Genomic DNA, 21,938 nt, shown 5'->3' with positions numbered 1-21,938 from the left:
TTGCAATGTCCAGATTAGTGCCCTAATGACTTAATAATTTTGAGATCTAAAACACTGCTGTAGAAAAGAGTTAAAACATAGCCTGGAATGAAAGAACTACTTAACAAATGTTATATCCCCTTTCCATGGAATACATTAGCTAAGTATAGGTTGTTCAGGCTTCCAGGTCTCCTATGCAGGGTGACCTCATGATACTAAATCCAGATGAGATGCAAAGTCCTGTGTGGGGGAAATGTGTGGTAGGACAGTGTATATTTTATTTTCTTTTTGCATTTAAGGTAGAGTTGAAAATTTAGGAGGATTTAGGTGAACAGGAAAATTAACCTCCATGAACATATACCACCAAATTTATGCTAATATCTGAAAGAGATGTGTCTCCTTAGTGCTACAGAAACCTCCCAGCAATATCATGCTCCAAGAACAAAATGCATGGCTTCGGGATGTTAATACAATAATTCTATGGAAGTGTCTTCATGTAGACATCATTGTTTCAGGCTGTGATTTTTTATTCATACCACAGTGCTTATAAATCTGCACAGAGCCCTGGAGTGCTCGTGGTCTCTCAAACCTTAGGAAGATCAGCAGTGGAGCATGTACCTTTTCAGAGCTGCAAGATTTCCATATGAGGTGTTAAAGGGAAAATAAACATTTCAGTGATGCACTCCTGTTTTCTGTAGGTAACCATTGATTCAAAATAAGTGCAGACTGACAGGCTCAACAAAGTCCCCACATCTGGATGGGAATGGAAAGTGGTAACATTTAACATTTATGTTTTTGTTCTCTTTTTTTTTTTTTTTTTCCTCTACTTCCTTTCTAGTACCAAGGGAAAGGGGAAAAAAACCCACTCTTTTCTCAGATATTATTACCTCTGTAAAAACTCCAGACTTTTTTTCCTGGCAACTTTAATTGCAATTGTGCTCTAATGTCTTTCTTTTTTAATACAAAAAATGGCTATGTGCACAAAGTTGTTCTCCAGTTGCTGTCTTCTCCTGTCTACTTATTAACAGAGCTGTAAAGTGGTTGATCATGTCACATGAGGGATGGCAGACCTTTATATTTTCTTAGACATAAGTCCAGCGTAGAGTTACAGAGGGCCAATGGAAACTCAGGCTTTTAATTTCATCCTTCTGTCATTAAATATTTCATTAATTGTTGAATGTTTTTGCAGCTGAGCATTGAGTCTTTTGTTCCACGTGCTTAATTCCGTGTGCTGAGCTTTCATGGGCTCTGTGGTGCATTCTGCTTCTCAGCATTGTGCTGAGGTGCTAGTCAAGGGGAGGCTGAAAATCTCAGCAATTTACAGTGGAGAAATGGTGGTGTAGCTTGCGAATGTAAAAAAATTGCTTCCACTAGCTTCCTAAACACTGCTGGAAAGTCATTACAGTGATCTGAGGAGAGTGATGCTCAGTTGAGAAGAGACTTAATTGCTTTCAATCTGTATAGGCAGGTGGTCATGTGTAGCTGCAATATTCCTTTTCCCTGGCCATTAGCTTGCAGATTCTGATATTCACCCAGGTTTGCCACTGAGACTAATGTTTTCCAGCTGCTGCTTGCTAGTATGAGCATGTTTCTGGCAACTGAGCTCTGCATTTGAGTAACTGTAGATGTCATACAGTTGGGCTGCATATGGACCATTGCTTTTTAAAAGAAATCATTGAATTTTAGGTTCAACAAAGCCAACTGGCTTCAGAGCCTCTGGTTAAGTATTCTTTGCTCCAGTTTCTAACTTTATTCATAGAACAAGAAAAGAGTGCTGGAGTCTTTCTTATTGTTTTTTTTACTGAAAGGGAGTTGTACTGGTAAATGCTGGAGATGTGATTAAAGATCCCAGTTAAATTCCGCCTACCTAAATAGAAAACTTATTTTTTTAATACTTATTTGAATACTGTATTACAGACATTCATTGCAGATCACTTTTGTGTAGCATTTCTAAACATTATTTTTGTATTTGAGTCAAACTGTAAAATTATTGTTAATGATGATGTCATTTTGTAAAGACTGAGTTCTTGCTTTGCACTATCAATAGTTATCCTTGAGGAAAAGAGCATAAGGAAAAACTCTCAAGACCCCTCAACTGAATTTTGAAAATGTAACTCATGCGAATAAAATCTGGAACTTAAAAAAGTGTGAGGAAGCCCCCATCATTTCAGCAATACTGAAATTGTACAGTGATTTATATCTGAATTAGCACATTACTCTGAACAAGTTTTAGAACTGCTCTTTTAATCTTTTCTAATAGCAAATAGTTATTTGCCAGTTTCTAAAAATACGGATGAGATACAAAAAAAGATGTTCAAAAATATCCAGGAAAAACAGTTGAAATGGCCTGATAGGCAGCCAGGTAAAATTCCCATGTTTTCATTTGTGAATTAATTGAAGTCTATAAAAAAAAATAAAATCCCATTATTGTTATAGTGTTCCAGCTGGAAAACCTCTCAAGAGCACCAAAAATAAAAATATTAGTAATGTGCAAGTGAGCAAAGAAGTTTATATCAGAACACTCAGTAGCTGGAGAGTTAATGGCATAGATTGTCTTAGTGATTCAATATATCTAGCTTGTAGATGACAAAATTGTTCTCAATTTTATAAGGTTAATTTAATATTTTTAGGGCAATTGTGTATTTTTTGTGGAGGTTTGAAATGGAAAAATGCCAAAGATATCTTCTTTCTCCACATGTGCTGACTTTGACAGACTCCCATCTCCATAGTCCTGGCACACTTGTTACCAGGGACTCAGTTCTCTACTTCCCATTTACAATTCCTCTGACTTCTCTATAGCCTTGTAATTCTGGTTATCAGGTTTATTTCAAGTGGTGCTGCATAGCTTGGCTTCTGAGTATGTACAGTAAACTTACCAGAACAATGCTAAGAACACATACAAATTTAAAAATAAATTTAAAGGACACTTATGTTTTTTGAACTTATCTGAATACCAGCATAACAAGTATGAATGATTGAAATAAATTAACATCAGTTTTTAAAATGAATGTTTCACATACCTTTCTTGCAAGCATGCAGTATTCTCAGGCATAAACATTTAAAATGAATGATATTGTGAAAAATCATGAAACAAAAATTGCTTTATGGTTTAGGACTCTTTCAAGACTTTTCTTGCTAAATCCAAGATTAGAAGTGAAATCTAGATTAATTTTGTAATCAGTACTAGAGCTGATGGTTTAAAAAACCACAAATGCTTTGATTTTATTATAAAATTATGAGCTGTCAACTTACAAACACAGGAGTTCATAGAAACTGAGAAAATTTGAAGCTGAGTGTCATTTGCTTAGGATCCCACATTATTTATTTACTTTAAGCTCTCTTCTTTCTCAGGCTAGAATCTCTAGTGTTTTTTGGCACACATGAATATATTCCTGACTGGTCTCTGAAAGATAATGGAAGCAGGGTTTTTTTTAGTTTTAAAGGAAAAAAAAAAAAAGCCTTCCAATTTTTTCTTTCTTCCTTTGTAACTTTTGAACTTTTTACACGGAAAGTGTGTTTTCAAAAGACTTGTGGTTATGTAATGTAAATGTTCTGACATAACCTGTAGAAGCATAGGAACATTTAGGCTGGAAAAGACCTCTAAGATCATTAAGTCCAACCCTTAACCCAGCACTGTAAAGTTCAGCACTAAACCATGTCCCTCAGTGCCACATAATCTACTTATAATGAAAAAAAAAACAAATTAAAATGTGCTAAGGTAGAGGTTCACAAATTCAGTCTGTGACTCTGGGCCCCTCCTGCAGTCCTTTGTATCTCTCTGTCCCTTGGTGCGGGTGCTGAGAACTGAGAGCTCTGGGGCTGTTCTTCATTCCCTTGACACTGACCTGGTCAAATTTGTACTGCTGATCTTGATTTACTTCCCAGGACTTCTGAAATTCCAGAATAGAATCTAGTTTGAGTACTGTGATAGAGGGTAATGTACCTAAATTTGCCACCCTTTAAATCCCTAATTCCTGCCATTTCTTTCAGATAACCATCTCCAGCAGTGTTGCTGTGTCTGTTTGATGCTTAACCACACTTTAAAGGAAGACACTTCCGATTTTCATTACTTTCTATGACTGTAATAATGTACTTGCTACAACTCAGATCTGTGGGTAGGAAAGGAAGCTTGTGCAGAATGTGACAAATATAACTCAGAATTTTCAAACTTGTGTAATCTTAAAAAAGGTCTTGGAAAGTTAGTGAACCAATTTAGAACTTCCTCTTGTATCTGTTCAAATTTGAATAATCACTCAGAAAAGGGATGTAATTTTAACAGAGACATGTATCTACTTGAAAAAACATAAATATAGCAGTGACCAGAATGTGTCCAATGCCCAGAAACATAAAGAAAGCAGATTAAAAAGGGCTTATGGTTGTTTTTCAAAGATTGAAAATTTTCTGTTTAAGAAAAAATGGCTTTGTTTTCTTACATCTGTCTTCAATACAGCACTAAGATGGCTGCCAAGCAGTAGCTACATCTTCATCCAGCTGGATACACCTGAGCTTTCTTAGCTTGAGAAAAAATCCTTCTCAGCAAGTCAGCCGTAACTGAGTGAAATGTGCATATTTGGAACTATAAATCAAAATGTCCACATACAGATGTTCTCAGCCTAGAGGCATAAATGTGAAGGAGCTTGGTTCCAGAAGGATTTTTCAGCAATACCTGAAATTGGTCAGAGATGCTTTACAACTGCAGAATTGACATAGAACTGTGAAATCACCATGAGTGACTTGCTTGTTATGCTGTTCTTCTATGTGATGTACAGTGGGAAGCTTCAAAGAGAGCAATTCAGCGCAGTGCCAATATGCAGAAAAATAGCCTTCTCTAACAGAGAATTGGGGTGAAGGAGTCATATGGGATGGGCTTGCTTTTTAAAACAAGGAGAAATATCTCTGAGCCCTTACAGCACCTATTGGCATCAGGCTTTTCTGAGGATGGAAATGGATATTATCCCATTTTGCAAATGGGGAAGTTGAACTGCAAATTCAAAGGCCTTCCATGCAAAAGCAACAGGGAAAGATTGAGTAGGTTTTGGGTTCTTGCCTCCTCTGACCCCAGGCTGCTGTGGATCCCTGAAAATAGAAAGAGGGAGAGGTAATCTTATGGCTTTGTGATGTGTTACAGGTTTAGTGCAGTGCTATATGTCTGCTTTGAAAGGGAAGAACTCATCTGTCATTTTTACCGTGGTACACTTGTACTATGACAGGTCCCAGAGGCTTAAACCAAAGAATTTGTCTCATGCTCTACGATGGCTATTTCACCCTCTGAGAATCAGATGCCTCCTGCTGTAAATAAGCATGTTGTGATTTTAGGGAAAATGTGATGGGGTGGTTGTAGTTTTGCATTATTTATCTAAGTTGTCCTGGGTAAGGAGAATAAATCCTTCTGTATCTGTTTTCTGTTTTGGAATGAAGTGGCTCATGTCAGATTCTGTGAGGAGAAGTTTGTGACAAGCAGAGTTTGAAGTCATTGGCAAGCAACATAAAAGAATCTAAATGTTTTAGACTCATATTCACACAGAGTTGAATTTGAAAAGGAAACTTCTTTTTAATCACCACGTTGCAAAATCTAGTAAATACTTAAATAAAAGCTTTGTCCACTTATAGTGAAGAATTGCTGAGCTGAAAATGGACAGGGAAATTGAACATTTCTGTAAAAAAAGGATTTACATTTCTGTAAATCATAAAATAACCTTACCTTTGGTATTGCTTACCAGTTACCTGTGACTAAAAATAAAAGAAATACAGAAAGTAAGAAATAGAGGTAGGTAAGAGACTGAAATGAATACGTTTGGGGTTGTAAATATTCTTAAAATAGGTGTTTCTTGTGATGTATTTCTTAAAACTGTCTCATTTGGTATATTTTGGGATAGCATGAGAGCTTTGAAAGTAATATTGCCAAATATGGATAAGAGACTTCAATGCGCTTGAATCACATTTCAAGCCAGCCCCCTTGTTTGGGATGTGTGAATTCAGTGCTCAGCTTGTGCGTATGGGGGGGATTACCCAGAAAACTGCAGTGAGCAGGGCTGTGAACATGATTTCTGCAGAGCTGTATGCCTCCTGGCTCCTGACAGCCAACACCTTGAAGTTTATGAAGTGCAGCTCCCTCTCCCCAGTGCCCAAGAAAATGAATTGCCAAACTCTGGGAGCCAGAGCTGAGGCAGCAGGGCAGAGGCTTTAACTCAGTTCACATTTCTTGATGACATCTCACAGGGGAATGCAGGGGCCCTGTCCCCCCAGCTGACCTGCTAGAGCAGAAAGGGAAAAATCCCCAAATTGAAGTGTTGGCCAGTCTGATCACTGCTACCTCACCAGCCAGAACTGATTATAAAAAGCCTCCAGAAAAGCCAGTTACTGTTGGGAGTTGCAGCAGCTGTATTCTGTTAATGGAATTAAAATGAATTTATATCCTCTTACTCCTACACCCTGGGCTTCCTGGGGCACACATGGGTTCCATGTATCTGCTAGTATGGGGGACAGAGAAATGGAGCTGCAGTGCTGGTTTGAAACATGGACTACTACTAAAATATATTAGTGCTGAAACAGCTAGCAGAACCTTTTTAGTGGTATTTTGCTTTTTATTTATGGCTCTGTCTTGAAACATGAAAACCAATTTTCCATATTTCTGCCGTCTCCATTGCTTTGATAGACTTCTCTCATTTAAATCCTGAAATAGCTCGGTTATGCTTTATATTGATGTCTGCTTACCTTCTTTGGTTAGAATAAATAATTTTTCACATAGCCATGGGCTGAAATCTTCTTAAACTGAAGGAATGGCTGTAAGAATTCTCTATAAATAGCATCTGGGCATTGGAAAATAAGTTTTTTTTCTGGTATATGGTATGAGGTGACCAAACCTGCAAAGTGGCCTACATACAGCCTTGATGGAGGTGCATCTAAGAGCTATATCATCAAAGACAATTGGTATGGATTCTGAACTGCTAAAATTTAATTGTGGCCATATTAAGTATAACTAAATTCATTACATAAAATGCAAGTTAATGCCCAGGTGAGGGGGTGGAAAAGGGTATCCAACTCCACAGCCCTTCCTGCAAAGTTATTTTTGCTTTCATTTAGTGAGTTTAAAATTGATAGCTCTTATGGACAGATTTTCTACTGATACTTAAGTGGAAATGTAAACGAAGCTGTTTTATCGAGAGGAGATATGCATCTGATCATCTTTCCTGATTTCTAGTTTTCATTGCTGCTGCAATGATGTTCTTCTTTTTGGGTAGTTGCTAGCTTGGAATGGTTCTGGCTGAGTAATTATTAAATTGAATTTCTGCCTTTCCTGGTTTGAACATAAATGTCTCAGTGCAATTCATGGATTGCACTAGCTGCTCACTTCATATCTTGCCAAATGGACTTGTTTGCCTCTGGTCTTACGTAACCTTCGCTCTAGCTGAGCTGATCAGACATCCCTATATAACCCAAACCAAAACAAGCAAAAGAAAAGAGAAAGTACAGTCAGTGAAGATTTCAGAAAGAAATTTAAGCAATCAGTCCAAGCCTGGGAGTCTTGAATCCAAGCTGACGTCTAATAGCTTAAAACATGACATGGTACAGCTTACTGCCTGCCATGCTCTTACTTTGGCATGATTAGAAACACTTTATGTTTTTAAAGTGAATTTTTTTAAAGCTGACCTTTATCCTGTTGGATCAGGAGCTCTCTTACAGATGTTGGTTTTGTTCTGCAGTTCCCACTGTTGTCTTGCACCACTGAAATCAAAAAGCAAACAGTCGTTGTTTCCTCTGGCACACAGAATATGCTGTACCTTATTAGCATCATGGGGCACTGAAGGAGGGTAAAAGGCTCCACTGACAGTGCTCATGGATGCAGACCTATGGTTTCCATCAGTATCAGGAAATACAGCTCTCATTTTTCAGGTTTTGGAGAATACTGCAAGTCTTAAATAAAAATTGCCTGAGACGTCTTGGTATTTTTAACAGTCATTGAAGGAGTGCAAATGACTAGTGGTGGAAAAGATGGAGAAAGATGAGACACAAGTAAAAATTATCTGGTTAATACTCTTTTCTTTCAGTAGTTTTTGAGTACCTGTTCCATGTCATTTTGATAAACTTCCCCTACTGGTAAATCAGCTTGAATGTAATGTTTTGTTTAAAAAAGGAGGGGAGTGGGGGAAGAAAAAAGTAAAAATGTAGTATTAAACATGCATTCTAAATAAGATCAAAAAGAAAGTCTGAAATATGAGATTTTCTTTTGTCTTAATGTATGGCTTGATTTTCTTTTGTCTTAATGTATGCTGGTTAAAAAAAAAACCTGCATATTGTGCTAGTGTGAGAACCAGGAAGTGAAAGAGACTGAAGTGAAAAACTTAGTATAATAGACAAAGCTGCAGTCTGGTAGAAAATGTATATGGCACAAATGACTGCTCAGGAACAGAAATATAGAAAGTTTTCTAAGGTGTTGAGCATTCCATCTTCCACTTTCCTGATTTCTTTTGAGCACGTCTTTACTAGAAGATGTTATTACAACAGAGCTGTGAGAAGCTGAGGGCTGATAAGCTGCTGACACTGATACTGTGATCACGAGGAAGAATTTTTCTTAGCAACATGCGAAATACTTGTAATTCAGCCCAAAGTCTCACAGGTTTAATTATAGGTAGTTTTGATGTTACACAAGGCATGACTTGACTTGAATACATTGACTTCAGTCCAACATTTTTTATTTAAAATGAAACTTTGTACACAGGACTGAAAGTCAGAAGTTTTTATTCCAAGAAGAAATGCAGCAGGGAGTTGATGTAAAATGCCCTGTGAGTGCTGCTGAGGTGGTGAGAAGGCTTTGTGCTGGTTGCTTGTAGGAGGTTAAATTCCAGCAGAAGCAAGATGTGTAACACTATCCTAGAGACGTAAGCATGCTCAGCTTTCTAATGCCATGTTAGACCTACAGGTATTTTTGGAATAATGTTTCAATTACTAATTTAACTGTCATTAGCAATTGTGTGTTAACTGGAGGGTGAAATTGGTTTTATCCTGTGATTCTTGCACATGTTTTAATTTTTGGGGAATGCTGTTGCTGTGTTCAGGACTGAGGTTATCGGGAAGGTGGGCACATCATCAGTGACTGAAGTAGATGCATGCTCTTTGGGAGAAAAGAGCTGTCAGTGCTCTTTTAAAATCAGCCAGCCTCTTCTGATGTCTAAACCCAAAAATGTGATACATCCAGGAGCATCAAGTGGATGTGTAATCATTTCCTTTTGAGGAAAAAGAGAGAAAAGCTATTCCTGCAGCTCAATATAGCGCTAAAACAGATAGAAACAGACAGAGAATATGTTAACTAGATACTGAATCTTAAAATACTTAAAGAGTTATGTCATGGAAGAAAGGAGTCAACAATAAATATTTCATTTAAATAGCTATTTTTTTGTTTTGTTTTACTGGGTGGTATTTTGGTATTTTACCAAAATACTGTGTATTTTGGAAGGAAGAGCTTGCACTGCTCTCATGAGTACCACGATATGCATAGCAGCAGCAGCAGCAGGTGCTGCATTAATTCAGTGGCTGCTGGTCTTGGCTCCCTGTTTTCCTCCTTTCAGTGGTGCAATTGTGGAGTCGTGTGCTGCAGTCAGAAATGGTGTGTTGCACTCCATGTGCCTCAGATTTAAAGATGAAAAACGAAACAGAGAACTGGATTTGGTTTATAATTGTAAATGGGGTTCCATTCCTTGTGGTGAGGGTGTCATGCAAACAGAAGAAGGAAATGGCAAAGTCTAAGGATTGCCATGACCTATCCTATGTCTGTTAAAAGTTCTGTTGCCAGATATAGAGTGCTTTCTTACAGCCAGGGTTTAAGAATGGTTTTTTACAGCCATTGCTTTTTTCAGCAAGCAGCACCATGAGATGGAAAACAAAAATGAGGAAGAATTTAGCAATGACTTGGAGAATCCATTTTCAAAGCAAAACTCGTAGATCCTAGATTTAAAAGCTATTTCTTATAGCATACTGTAATTAATATTCTAAGGACTCTTTCAAGTTTGATTAAAACTAGTTTGACTATTTAAATGGGAATGAAAGTAATAAGGTGTTTTTGAGTGTGGAATGTTAGACAAATAAAATGTAATTATAGATCCCCATAAATAACTTTCTCTAGTGAGAGTTCCCTAGTTAAATACCCAAATGTCTTATTCAGAATGTGAATGTGGCTCTCCATGACTATTTTAAGAAATGACAGGTAAATTTACTATTTATACAAACAGTAACTGAGAACTTTTGCTGTTGAAGAAAACATGTAAATTAGGATCATATGATAATTTCTTTTTTTAATACAGAAAGCATGAGTTCCAGCTCTCTTCATGTTCCCCAGATTGTTTATTCTTTGTTCAGGAAGAGGCTAGAAAAATATAAGCTATAGGTGTTAAGCTTGCTTCCCTTTTCCAGTGTGAAATCCCTCCAGGAATGAGGTCTTCCCACCACTGCTCCTCAGTAGGACTGTAGTGAGGAGGAGGATCATGTTTTCATTGCTTGCTAGCATTTGACTGTTACATTTTTAATGTAGTCTTTGGAGGCACCCAAAGGAGGAACTGTTCCTGGGTCCACAAGCCGAGCATATTTGTGGTGTTAAGATCCATGGTAGGGATTGCACTGGAGGGACAGAATTCAAGCAAAACACAATTTAAAAGGAAATCATCCCATCATCTAGGCTTTTATCACCCTGTGTGTTTTTGTAATTATACATGGTGGTGGTGGCTTAGGTATTTGAGGGAGGCAAAAAGTGGCTGGCCATAATTGGAATAATATGTGTGGAATCTCACCTCTCCCTCAGTGTTGTGTGTCCCGGGACCTGAACTTCAAAGATGTGGGTAAAAGAACCACCTCTGAAATTTGCATCATTACCCTCTTAGAAACTTGATTCTAGGATACAGGTTAGAAAACCAGCTAGTACAAAATATTTATTAAACTGGCTGCTAAGGAGACGTGCACAAACCCCAAAATGATGTGGCAATTTAGAAAGAAGGAGACGGCATGTGCTTAAATGGCTTGGCTTAGCTTTCAGGTTATTTGAATCCTGCAAGCTGTTTCTACAAGAGGTGTTCTTGTAAAGTTAATTTCAATCTTTGCGAAGCAGGTGTTTACAGCAGAGTTTCCTCTTCCAACCATGTGCCTAACAATAGTGTGATTAAGATCTCACTCTGGGGCAGGCTGACTTTTGGCTGCATGTGTGTGCCTGCACAAGCATGTCTGCAAGCTGCTTTTATTATCCAACAAAGAGAACATATGCAATTAATCTGAATATAGGAGAAATGCTCTGAATGGGTCTTGAATCTGTGAGAAGACCGGTAGGCAGAATGGAGCAGATGAGGCAAATAAATAGAAATTGATGGCAGCATTTTTAATTTAGGCAATCAGAACATCAGATGAACTGAATGCAAAGCTGAGCAATGCATCCACTGCACTGTAAAAAGAATATATTTTATGCTGCTTCTTTTTTGCTCAGTTTTTAATATGACTTGGTTTTGTTATACACAATGCAAAACAACCTTGGATTTGCTGCCAGGGATGAAACTGAATGTGCTGGAAGTTGTATCTGCACTGCTGGGCAAAGTAGGATTGTGTTGGATCAGTGAAAAAAGCTCACACGTGGCAAAACACTGCAATTCTGCTTTGAAAGCAGCAATGGGAAAATAACGAAGAAAACTAACACAAAAATGTGTCGGTTGTAGACAATTGGCTAAGGAGAACAGGGGTGCTGTTATCTCTCTCCCTGTTAGGTGGTCTAACAAAAGACTTTATCTCTGCCTGCAAAGCCCAGCCTTGACTGGGGCGGGGAGGGAATTTTTGCACAGCAGAGCATTTCTTCCATGCTGCTCATTGTCCCAGGAAGCAAGAATGGCCTGTGTTTTCAACTTGTGTGCTCTGCAAGATGGCTCTATAGCTGTAGAGGCCATTTGTGCACTATGGAAATGAGGTGCATTATATTTGGGAACCTGCTCCCACAGAGTGACTGCAGCACACAGGTCAGTACTTCACTCAAGTGCCTCTCATGGAGTGACACACACAGACTGCATAAGGCAGTGATGTCACACTCTTGTTCCCACAGAGCCTCCTACAGCAAAGGGAGTGCTGCTGTCTGAGCACAGTCAGGCTGAGCAGGGGTTCTTCAGTCACTGCTGTGCTCCCAGGTTCTCCATGTGTAGGGCCCTCCGGGTCAGGGGGATGCAAGTCCAGAGTCTCCAACAGTGGCTTTCAAAGTAACCCATAAAATCTTCATCACTCTTTGATCAAATAATGGACAAATTTTACTTTTATTCAGGAATTCTGCCTAGCTAGCCACCTTTTTTACACACAGAGTGCAAGGATGGATTATGTGTGTGAAGTGCTTCTGGTTTCAGGCTGATGCTCTATGAATTGATAATTCTGTCAATATCTTTACCTCATATGAAACTGCTGACTATCACCCTTCATCTGTTCTTGGAAAATTTTTTTTTTCTAATTGATTAATTAATACACACCTCTGACCACAATCACATAAATCTTAGCAGTATCTCAGGTGCAAATTTAAATTTGCTCTCAAAAAAATTGTCATGTGATTGCTAACTTTTCTGATAACTTGCTGTATCAGTAGCAGTTATGCTTCTCAAATGAAGCCGTTTTTCATGTACAAGTTCTTAAATAGACAGAGATAATTTTATATCAGCCTGCAGAGTGCTCAAATGATTATAATTCTGATAATTGAAGCCTAATACAAACAATAATAATTTAGGTATATTAATAACAAATGGCTCATATTAAAAATCATGCTTCCCATTTTTGTGTTGTGTATATGTCCTTGAGAAATTTAAAGTAATGCAAAAATTGAAGTTACTTTTTTTAAAAGAAATTTGCATTAAACATATTCTGGTGCCCACCAGAGAAAACTAAAACTGAAATCTGGCTGAGAATTAAGCACTTAAACTTGGCAGTATTACTTTGTAGGATTCCTTTATTGTCTGAATTTTAAAGGAAAACACATAGGTCCCAAAATTGGAATTGTCTTCTTTTAAGATTACAATTAGGATATCAGGTGAGCATAATTTCTGTGTTTTAAGCATTCACTGTTCTTTTACTCTATACCCCTTTTCTAAGTCTTGAGATTCCCAATGCTTTGGAAGAAGAAAAGGAGATGCAGTAATTACAAGACTGTGCAGGTGTTGAGTGGGGGATTAAAAATTATCAGTGGTCTGTGAAGAAAATAGCATGAGTGGCAGGCTGAGATGTTCCCAGTTGGTAATTGTGGCTCACAGCACAAACCACACAAAACTGTGTGGTGCTAAAGAACAACCAAATCATACTTTTTTGTGTGCACCTTATATCTGGGCACCTTGCTGCTCTGGGGTCTGTGCAGGTGTGCAGGTGATGCTCACAGCCCCACAGGTGCAGATTTCCACAATGTGCTCTGCCTCTCCTGGCACAGCTTTGTGCCAGCCCAGCATCTCCTCAGAAGGGGGAGATGGCCAAGGGTGTGTTTCCTTCTGCCTCCCTCACACCAGCCTGCCTGACTGTGGGAGAGCTGGTTCCCATCAATGCTCTGAAGCATAAGTGACATAGAACAAGAGGATAGGGTAGGGTAGGGTAAGGAAGGGAAAAAAGAAAAAAAGGAAAAGAAAAAGAAAAAGAAAAGAAAAAAGAAAAGAAAAGAAAAGAAAAGAAAAGAAAAGAAAAGAAAAGAAAAGAAAAGAAAAGAAAAGAAAAGAAAAGAAAAGAAAAGAAAAGAAAAGAAAAGAAAAGAAAAGAAAAGAAAAGAAAAGAAAAGAGAAAAGAAAAGGTCACTGATTCTGAGATTCGAAGAGGCTTGAACTTGAACGACACCTAGCATTTCTGTTCTGTTAATTCCAAGTAAAAATAGACTAAATGAAAGATGAGGGAAGATAATGGAGAAAGAACAGAAAAACATGGCTTTGTTGCTAAAAGGCAAAGCTAGCAAGTCTAATTCTGTCTAAGGTTATGCTGACAGATATTTTCTAACATTAACCTGGAAAACTGATTGACCTGGCGAGGATAGAAATGTCTCTTGAGTGTGTGTAAATGTAATGGGGAGCATGAAGTTCTATTGTGTATTTTGAGAAGCAGTAAGTTTTGGGTGTTTTTCTTTCATAAAAATTTCAGAAAATCTTTCAAAACCAGCATTTGCATACCCCTAGTTTCTTTCAGTTCCCATATGTATCCCTTAATTAAAACTTTTTGCCCCTTTTTTCATGAAGGTGTAGGGTGAATCACTGGGGTACAGAGATGCAATGGTTTCTTCAAGATCTTTCCATTTCTTTTCAGCACCTGGGGAACGGGGCAGTTTCTGGGATGGATATTTCATTTGGTTTGGAGTGTTGAAACTCTGCCTTGCTAGGGACGTGCATTTTTGTCTGCAGGCAGTGTGAGATAACTCATGCCTGGGAACAGGCTTGTGCAAAGGCTACTTTGGCCTGAGCCGCCGCACGTGCCTGCCCTGCGCTGGAGGCAGTGGAATTTCAGAAGGCACCCATTGTCTTCCTGAACTGGTTTTCCTGGCAATGGGCTGAACTCCTGATGATGCTTTGCACGCAGTCAAACAGGAGCTTTGGAAGTTCAGCTTTGGCAATCAGACTGAGGTAACCGCAGGTGCAATCTGTGAGTTTGGCCTTTCCTGTTGCCCTGCTTCAGTGCTGTGAGGGAGGGTGATAGCAAACCCCGTCTTGTAATAGTCAGACTCTTTAATGTTGTGTGAAAGCCTCTGCTGAAAGAAATGTTTAGGAGTTTATAAACACATGAAACTAATTGGGCAGACAAACCTTTACTGACAAAAGAGATAGTAAGAGTCTAACTCGGGACTTTTTCAATATAGAAGAACAATTTGAAGTATAAAACTTCAAAATAATAATTCTTTCAACAAACAGTGCAAATGTGTGCTGCCTGTGTTCCAGGGACTCATGTCTATGAGTCTTCAGATGGAGAATTTTAATTGTTCTATGAGTTCTTCCTCCTCTTGCATTATGGTCTTATGGACATTGAATCTCTGAGTCCTGATTATCACAAATGTGGAAATTTCAAAGTGCTTAACATTCTCCAGGTGACCTGTACACCCGAAATGTTTTAATCTAAATAATCCACCCCATAGATTATTTCTATTGTACAATAAGAAAGGTAACAATGCAATTTCTCTGGTTCTGTTCCTGCTTCCTGCAGGAGAATGGAAACTTCAGGGTGTACAAAATGTGTAACAGCTTCTAGAAACCGAAGAAATCCTTGCTCCTCTTGCAAGAAGTAGCTCTTCTACAGTCAGACACAGTGATTTCTGGATTGGTTTCTCTTTCCATAAGAAGACCAATACAAAGTATATTGACCAGCCTGAGAAGGAGACAAAGTCTATTATAGCCTCCAAGTGTTATATTTTCCCTCACTATTCTGAAGTACTGCTCTGCAGAGTTGTTCACCAAAGTTCCCCGAAAATTACTGCTAAATTGCAACTTGTTATATAAAATCGGCTTCTGGGTGCTCTCTCTCTCTCTAGAGTCTTTTCTTTCCAGCAGTAAGAAGGCACAGCCATCAAATGCTGTGCCTTTTTATAGCAATGGTGGTCATTTTCAAGAATCAAAATTTTCAAGGATCTTCATTTGGGACATGCTTGCTGCAGAGAGCATTATTTTCAGCTGGCAGCTGCTCAAGCTAGCTCAAACCTGTACCTGTCAGTGGAAGTGAAAATAACTGAAGACCTGAAGAGGGGTTCAGCCTCTAAATAGTGGTCAATAGTTGTAGGCGAACTTTGGTCCTGGGTCCCTCATTCACGTGGTGAATGCCGTGATTATGGGGTTAAGGAGGGGCATAGGTAAAGAAAGAGACTGAGCAGTGAAAGCAGGACCCCAGTCTCGCTGGGACAGAGGGTGCATCCCCTTTATTTTCTTCCATAATTTAGTCCCTTGGTGGGGGTGGGAAAGATGTCTGTACTCTTTTTAAGTGTTAGCATATAGGTGATAACACAGAGTGGGTTTAACACTGTATGAATTTGCATCTCAATGACTTTTTGCACTTTGCTTCACTCGGGAGACATTTCACTGACATCCACTTTCATTTAGTACCAGGCGGGATTATCCCTGCAGCAATATCCAGCACAATCAAGGAGATGCTTAGGTGTTGTGGTTCACATGCTGGTCTTCTTGCAGGTACAGATGGTTGTAATTTTAAAATACTTTTTAAGGCTTGCTTTGTGTCTGCCACACCTTTAGAGTCTGCACTGGATTGTTCAGAGCTGTGCTTCAGGCTGGGACAGGGACAAGACCAGAATCTGTGTGAAGTGGAGCATATGGGGCTGTTTCTAAAAAAAGGTTGTAGTGAAGCCCACATGTGTTATCAGCAGGAGGAATGTTTTAAAATCAGATCTGGGGGAAAAGGGACTTTGTAGCATTGCTGCCTGGGTGATGACCCCAGTGATTGCTCTGCTTTTGCATCATTGCCTGGCTCAGCTGTTATCACAATGATCTAGGCAGCTTTTTAACAGGGAGATATGAGATTCAGCATCCCAAAGAGTGAATTTATTCCATTAAAGTAGTTGAAACTCTGCTGGAAGATGACAGTCAATTAGTAAGTGTAAATATTTGCTAATATACCATAATGGTAGTCTCTGAGCCTCTTCCCCATCTCCTGCTCCAGTACCTTGGGATAGCTGGCTCTGATGCCAATTGAGACACAGAGATTTCACAGTGTACCTCCAAGCAATGACAGTGCATGTTTCGTTTCTTAGTTTGGGAGCACATTTCTTTTATGCATGCTTCTCTACTTTTTAAAGGTTCTTTGGCATATACATTCTGTATCCAACTATATCCAAGGTCAAAAGATTGTTGTGGAAAGAAATATAAATTGTGGTGTGTTACTAATATCAATGAAATAGCAAAATCTTGAAAAATACAGAAGACACAACAAAAAAAATTAGGCTCACTGTACCTGGGCTTTGCTGGAAAACAAATAAAGGCTTAATTAGGGATTACAAATTGGGATACATGTATGGTTTCAATATAAATCTCCAATCCGACTGATTTGCAAAAGCCCTCCCAAAGTATTTGGCTGTAACTGCACATAAACAATAATCAGGGCAATATTTATGGAGTAATCTAGAAGGCTATATGTTTGTCAGATAATGAACTAATGTCCACAGCCTGCCCTAAATACCTAAAAACCGGATAACTCTGTCATGAAGGTAGAGATTAGATTGCTCAGCTGTGACTCTGTGGAAGTTAATCCCTTTATTGCTGTTCCCATAAAATTTCAGACAATAAGCAGTGTTTCAGTAACATCACATTACCATTTTGCAGGGCTTTGTGATAACCTTTCAACAGTATTTGCAAATTGTTACTCTTTTTGAAAGCTGAAGTCAGAAAGATCTCTGCTGACCATAATATCTCAGTTTTGCCCAAGATGTGTGGATATTTGGCTGTTGGGCTCTGCCTGGGGCTTGCATCTGTGGTAGCAGATAATATACTGAGAGGCAGGTACTTCTTAGTTGTATGTAATATTACTTTATATTCAGCCTGCTATGAGCAATCATATGGATTTTTACTGATTTGTATTCACAGTTTTAGCAAGTGTGTGAAAAAAAACAGCCTATAATTATATCTACCTGTGCAAAATGGAAAATTAAAATGATTCATCTCCCTTGAAGAAGTTCTTACATTAAACATTTGTTTGACAGTTCTTTGAAAAAAGTCACCGTCTCCTATTTTCAAATAGTAGAAAACACAGAAATATTTTTCTTAACCTTTCATTAATCATGAATTAAATATTTCCTTTAATACTAAAAGTGTAATTTTTTCTCTATTCATAGAGGTTTTTCTTTTCAATATAACAATATCTGTGTCTCCTTCTGTTTTCATAGACAAAGTTTGCTTTGAAGTACAGTGAAAGGTTTTGTGTATTCTTAGTTAAGACTCCCACATAAAGGCTATATAAATACTGATATGGTTATACACATGGTCAACTTCTTTTAAATAACTGAGCAGTTATTGCTTGTCATGCTTGAAAGCTGGGAGCAGAGGCTACAGATATGCCCCTTTCTTCTCCCATTTTTTTATGCATCATGTCACATGCCACGTGTAAGCTTTTGGTCAGAAGTCTATATTTGTTTCTTTTGTCTTATGGAGTGGTCTTGCTGCGCTTCAGGCTCTGTGTCTCCCATCCTGCTGAGCTGGGAGTGCAGGGCTTTGGGCAGGCAATCCCTGTGGAAGCTGCAGAGCTGGGTGGGACTCTGTGTGTGGGAGCTGTTCCTGCTTCTGAGGCAGCCAGGTGTGGGTGCCCACATCCCTGTGGGTGAGGGAAGCACATGCTCCTGGCCCCTGGTACCTTCAGCTCTCTACAAAGGCCAATGTCCAAGGGAAACTGGCCATGAGGGTAACAGGCTGTGAGGTGTAGGGAGGAGATGCAGTTGCCTGCATCAACCTTCTCACTGACTCCAGGCTTCCTTTGACTTCTCCAACTTTAATAAAAAGGTGGTTCAGAGCCTTTGCTAAAGTGATGGTGGACTTTGTGTTAACCAGGGGTGGATGCCATGATTGACGGCTAAATTTAGTTAATTCCCAGCCTGAATATAAATACGTCTTTTTTCTACTTCCACTCTTTCTCAAGCCACAGAGGATTGTGGTTGTATGTTAGCCCTCCAGTGTCCTGCTACTTCTTGTTATTCTGACCCCTTCCTCCTTGCTGAACTGTAACCAGGGTTAGAGGTGTTTGCAGGACTGTTTGTCGGGGGTGTGTCAGAAGGCGTTTGCTCACTGAAATTCTGCAGGGCTGGGCAGGATGAAAGCTCAGTGGCAGTGGTGCTCTGCAGCACCAGTACATCCAGCTGGCAACATCTTACCCAACCTCACGTGGTCTCCTTTTCAGGAAGGAACCAGAATCAATTTTTCCTCTGCACTCTGTTGATTCTCTCAGTGGTGAGTACTGGGCTTTGCGTAATCAAACCCTTTCTCTTTTCTGTTACAGAGCTCCAACATGGGAGGCAAACTGAGCAAGAAGAAGAAGGGATACAGTGTCAATGATGAAAAAGCTAAAGACAAAGACAAGAAGGCTGAAGGAGCAGCAACTGAGGAAGAGGAGACTCCAAAGGAGGCTGAGGATGCCCAGAAAACCACAGAGACCGCAGAAGTGAAGGAGAACAACAAGGAGGAGAAGGGAGAAAAGGATACTCAGGTCACTGCCAATAAGACGGAAGAAAAAGAAGGGGAGAAGGAGAAAACTGTGACCCAGGAAGAAACCCAGAAAACAGAACCCGAGAAGTCAGAGGCCGTTGTCGATGCAAAAGTAGAGCCACAGAAGAACACCGAGCAGGCACCCAAGCAAGAGGAGCCGACTGCTGCCTCTGCTCCTGCTGCCAGTAGCGAAGCGCCCAAACCCTCTGAGCCTAGCACCGATGCAAAAGCTTCCCAGCCTTCAGAAGCCACAGCTCCCAGTAAAGCAGATGACAAGAGCAAAGAGGAAGGGGAAGCCAAAAAGACTGAGGCTCCCGCAACGCCTGCAGCCCAAGAAACTAAAAGTGAAGTGGCCCCAGCTTCAGACTCAAAACCTAGCAGCAACGAGGCTGCGCCCTCTTCCAAGGAGCCCGCGGCAACAGCAGCACCTAGTTCCACTGCTAAGGCCTCGGACCCTGCAGCCCCTCCAGAGGAAGCGAAACCTTCTGAAGTTCCAGCCACTAATTCGGATCAAACCATAGCAGTGCAAGATTAAATTGGACAGCCTGTTGAAACAACCACTTAAAACAACCTGTGTCTTTTTTTTATTTTTTCAGCTATACTAACTTGTTTCAGATCTGAAATAGCAAAGATGTATTGCCCAGAAAAGAAGGAGAAAAAAAAAAAAACAAAAGAGAAAAAGTGAAAAGGATGTCCCATCAAGTTGGGAGGGAGGGAGGGGGGAGAATCCAAATAGTATTTTTGTGGGGAAATATCTAATATACTTTCTGCCAACTTGACACAAGTCCTGGATTAAAATAAATAAATAAATAAATGGATGTCTGAAAGTACAGCACATCTTTTGTATCTGAACTGCTGTAAATGCACTCCACCAGTGTATCAAAATCTTCTTTTTGTTCTGTAATGGGGTTTGGGAGTGATGCGTTTGATTCTGCCCACTAGGTTTGTGCCAAGGCAATCAGATCTTTATGAAAGCAGTATTTTCTGTGTTTTTTTTTTTTATTTACAGCCTTTCTTATTTTGATATTTTTTTTATGCAGTGGATGAATGCCAACTTTCAGACAAAACCCACTTAGCTGTCCACATATTTCTCAATGCCAATCCTCCAATTCTTCCTCTCCAAATATTTTTTGGGAGTAAAAAGCATTCTCATCCTACTTAGCCTACCTAGATTTCTCATGACGAGTTAATGCATGTCCGTGGTTGGGTGCACCTGTAGTTCTGTTTATTGGTCAGTGGAAATGAAAAAGTCTGCGTTCATTGCAGTTCCAGTTTCTCTTCCATTCTGTGTCACAGACACCAACACACACTCATTGGAAAACAAATGAAAAAACAAAATGTACAATGGATGCATTGAAATTATATGTAATTGTATAAATGGTGCAACAGTAATAAAAGTTAAATAATTTAAAAAATATAAAAGTGTAAAGACTGATTAAATCTTCAATTTCACCCCTTGAGAACTAGGCAAAGGAGGTTCTTACACCTAGAGAAGAAGTATTATGTCTGGGGCTGTTTACTTTCCTATAAACAGTTACTCTCCCACAGCCACAAGTGTTCTTAGGTGAGGTTGGAAGAAGTGGTCAATGGACAGCACATCTCATAAATGTTTTATCCCAGTCAAAATAGAAAAGGCTACTGCCTGCCTTAACATGTGAAAAAGCTCTCTTGCTATTTTGAAGAGCCACAGGCATGCTGACTGAGTTTTAATTGGGACTAAGACAGTGGATTTGATAAACTGATCTTTTATAATGAGGCAATTAAATTTAATCCTAGTCCTATTAAAGTATTTCTAGTGCCGATACACTTTGTTCTTTTCCTCATTACTATTGCGTAGGGGATAAACTGCTGCCACAAAAAGCCAGTCCTGTGTATTTCAAATGTGGATGAGCTTGTGTAGCTGAGTAGAGTTTAGCCCAGCATAAACATTTTTCACTACTTTTGCCTACTTGCTTCATTACTATTCAACAGAACAGCTGAGTAATTGCACTTTCTGCTGAGTGGTGTCATTGGTGGATATGGACAATGATTTCAGGGCAGAGCTCAGGATTCACAAAACCACTTCAAGCAGCATATTTGGCCTGCCTATTAGTAAAGTTTTAGGTAGAGCAGAAGTTCTGAAAGAAGTGGGCAGTGGTAAACAGAAACACAGCTGGTACACATACCAAAGGGATGAGCAGGCTTGTATTTAGTAAATAAGGAAAATGGAGTTTTAAAATGGTATAAATTATTTCAAATACTTTCTCTCCATGCAGCGAGGATGATTCACTCTACAGACTTGCATAATGCTAATCCTATTTTTTTTTTTTCAGACATACAAACTTCCCATACCATGCTGGCAATATTGTTATGCAGCTGTGCCCCTGGGACAAGCTTACTGGAACAGGCAGGAATAGTTCAGTTTGGTTTAGATCAGGTCATTCACCTCCATGAATTCTTGCACCACCATGAAGCTTTTGCATCCCTAATGTGATGCTGAATGCAGTCTCTGCTTTAATTCTTTGAGGTAATTAAAAATTCCCCTGTGCTCCACAGCTGTATCCAAACCCAGCAGCCTCTGCAGCTGTGGACAGCAAAGTCTCACCACAAGCGCTCTTGCTCTCACAACCTGCTTGCTGATGGCACTTCTGTCCCAAGAAGGTCAATACTCCAAAGAAATGTTGGAAATCTTCACATATTCACATGGCTGGAAATCAATAGCATATGGTCAAAGAAATATGCACTTGTGTTTAGGAAATTGAGAGTCAGCACAGCCAAAGATCAGTGCACTTCAAACTCTTCAGTACTCTCAACAAATAAAAAAGGAAA

At 39.3% G+C, this 21,938-nt stretch overlaps 1 protein-coding gene across 3 annotated transcripts in view; it reads left to right on the top strand.

The window, feature by feature from the left end:
* The window catches only part of BASP1 (brain abundant membrane attached signal protein 1), a 51,276-nt gene extending 30,724 nt beyond the window's left edge, over positions 1 to 20,552 (top strand). For all 3 annotated transcript variants that reach the window (XM_059483164.1, XM_059483173.1, XM_059483156.1), the window contains exon 2: positions 18,925 to 20,552. In XM_059483164.1, the coding sequence (XP_059339147.1) occupies positions 18,934 to 19,665 (732 nt within the window). In that variant the 5' untranslated portion in view covers positions 18,925 to 18,933 and the 3' untranslated portion in view covers positions 19,666 to 20,552. The remainder of the gene's footprint in view (positions 1 to 18,924) is intronic.
* The last annotated feature ends 1,386 nt before the right edge of the window (positions 20,553 to 21,938 follow it).

The sequence above is a fragment of the Ammospiza nelsoni genome, chromosome 1, assembly GCF_027579445.1.
Source record: "Ammospiza nelsoni isolate bAmmNel1 chromosome 1, bAmmNel1.pri, whole genome shotgun sequence".
Classification (NCBI taxonomy): domain Eukaryota; kingdom Metazoa; phylum Chordata; class Aves; order Passeriformes; family Passerellidae; genus Ammospiza; species Ammospiza nelsoni.
This window is presented reverse-complemented; position numbering and strand designations above follow the sequence as displayed.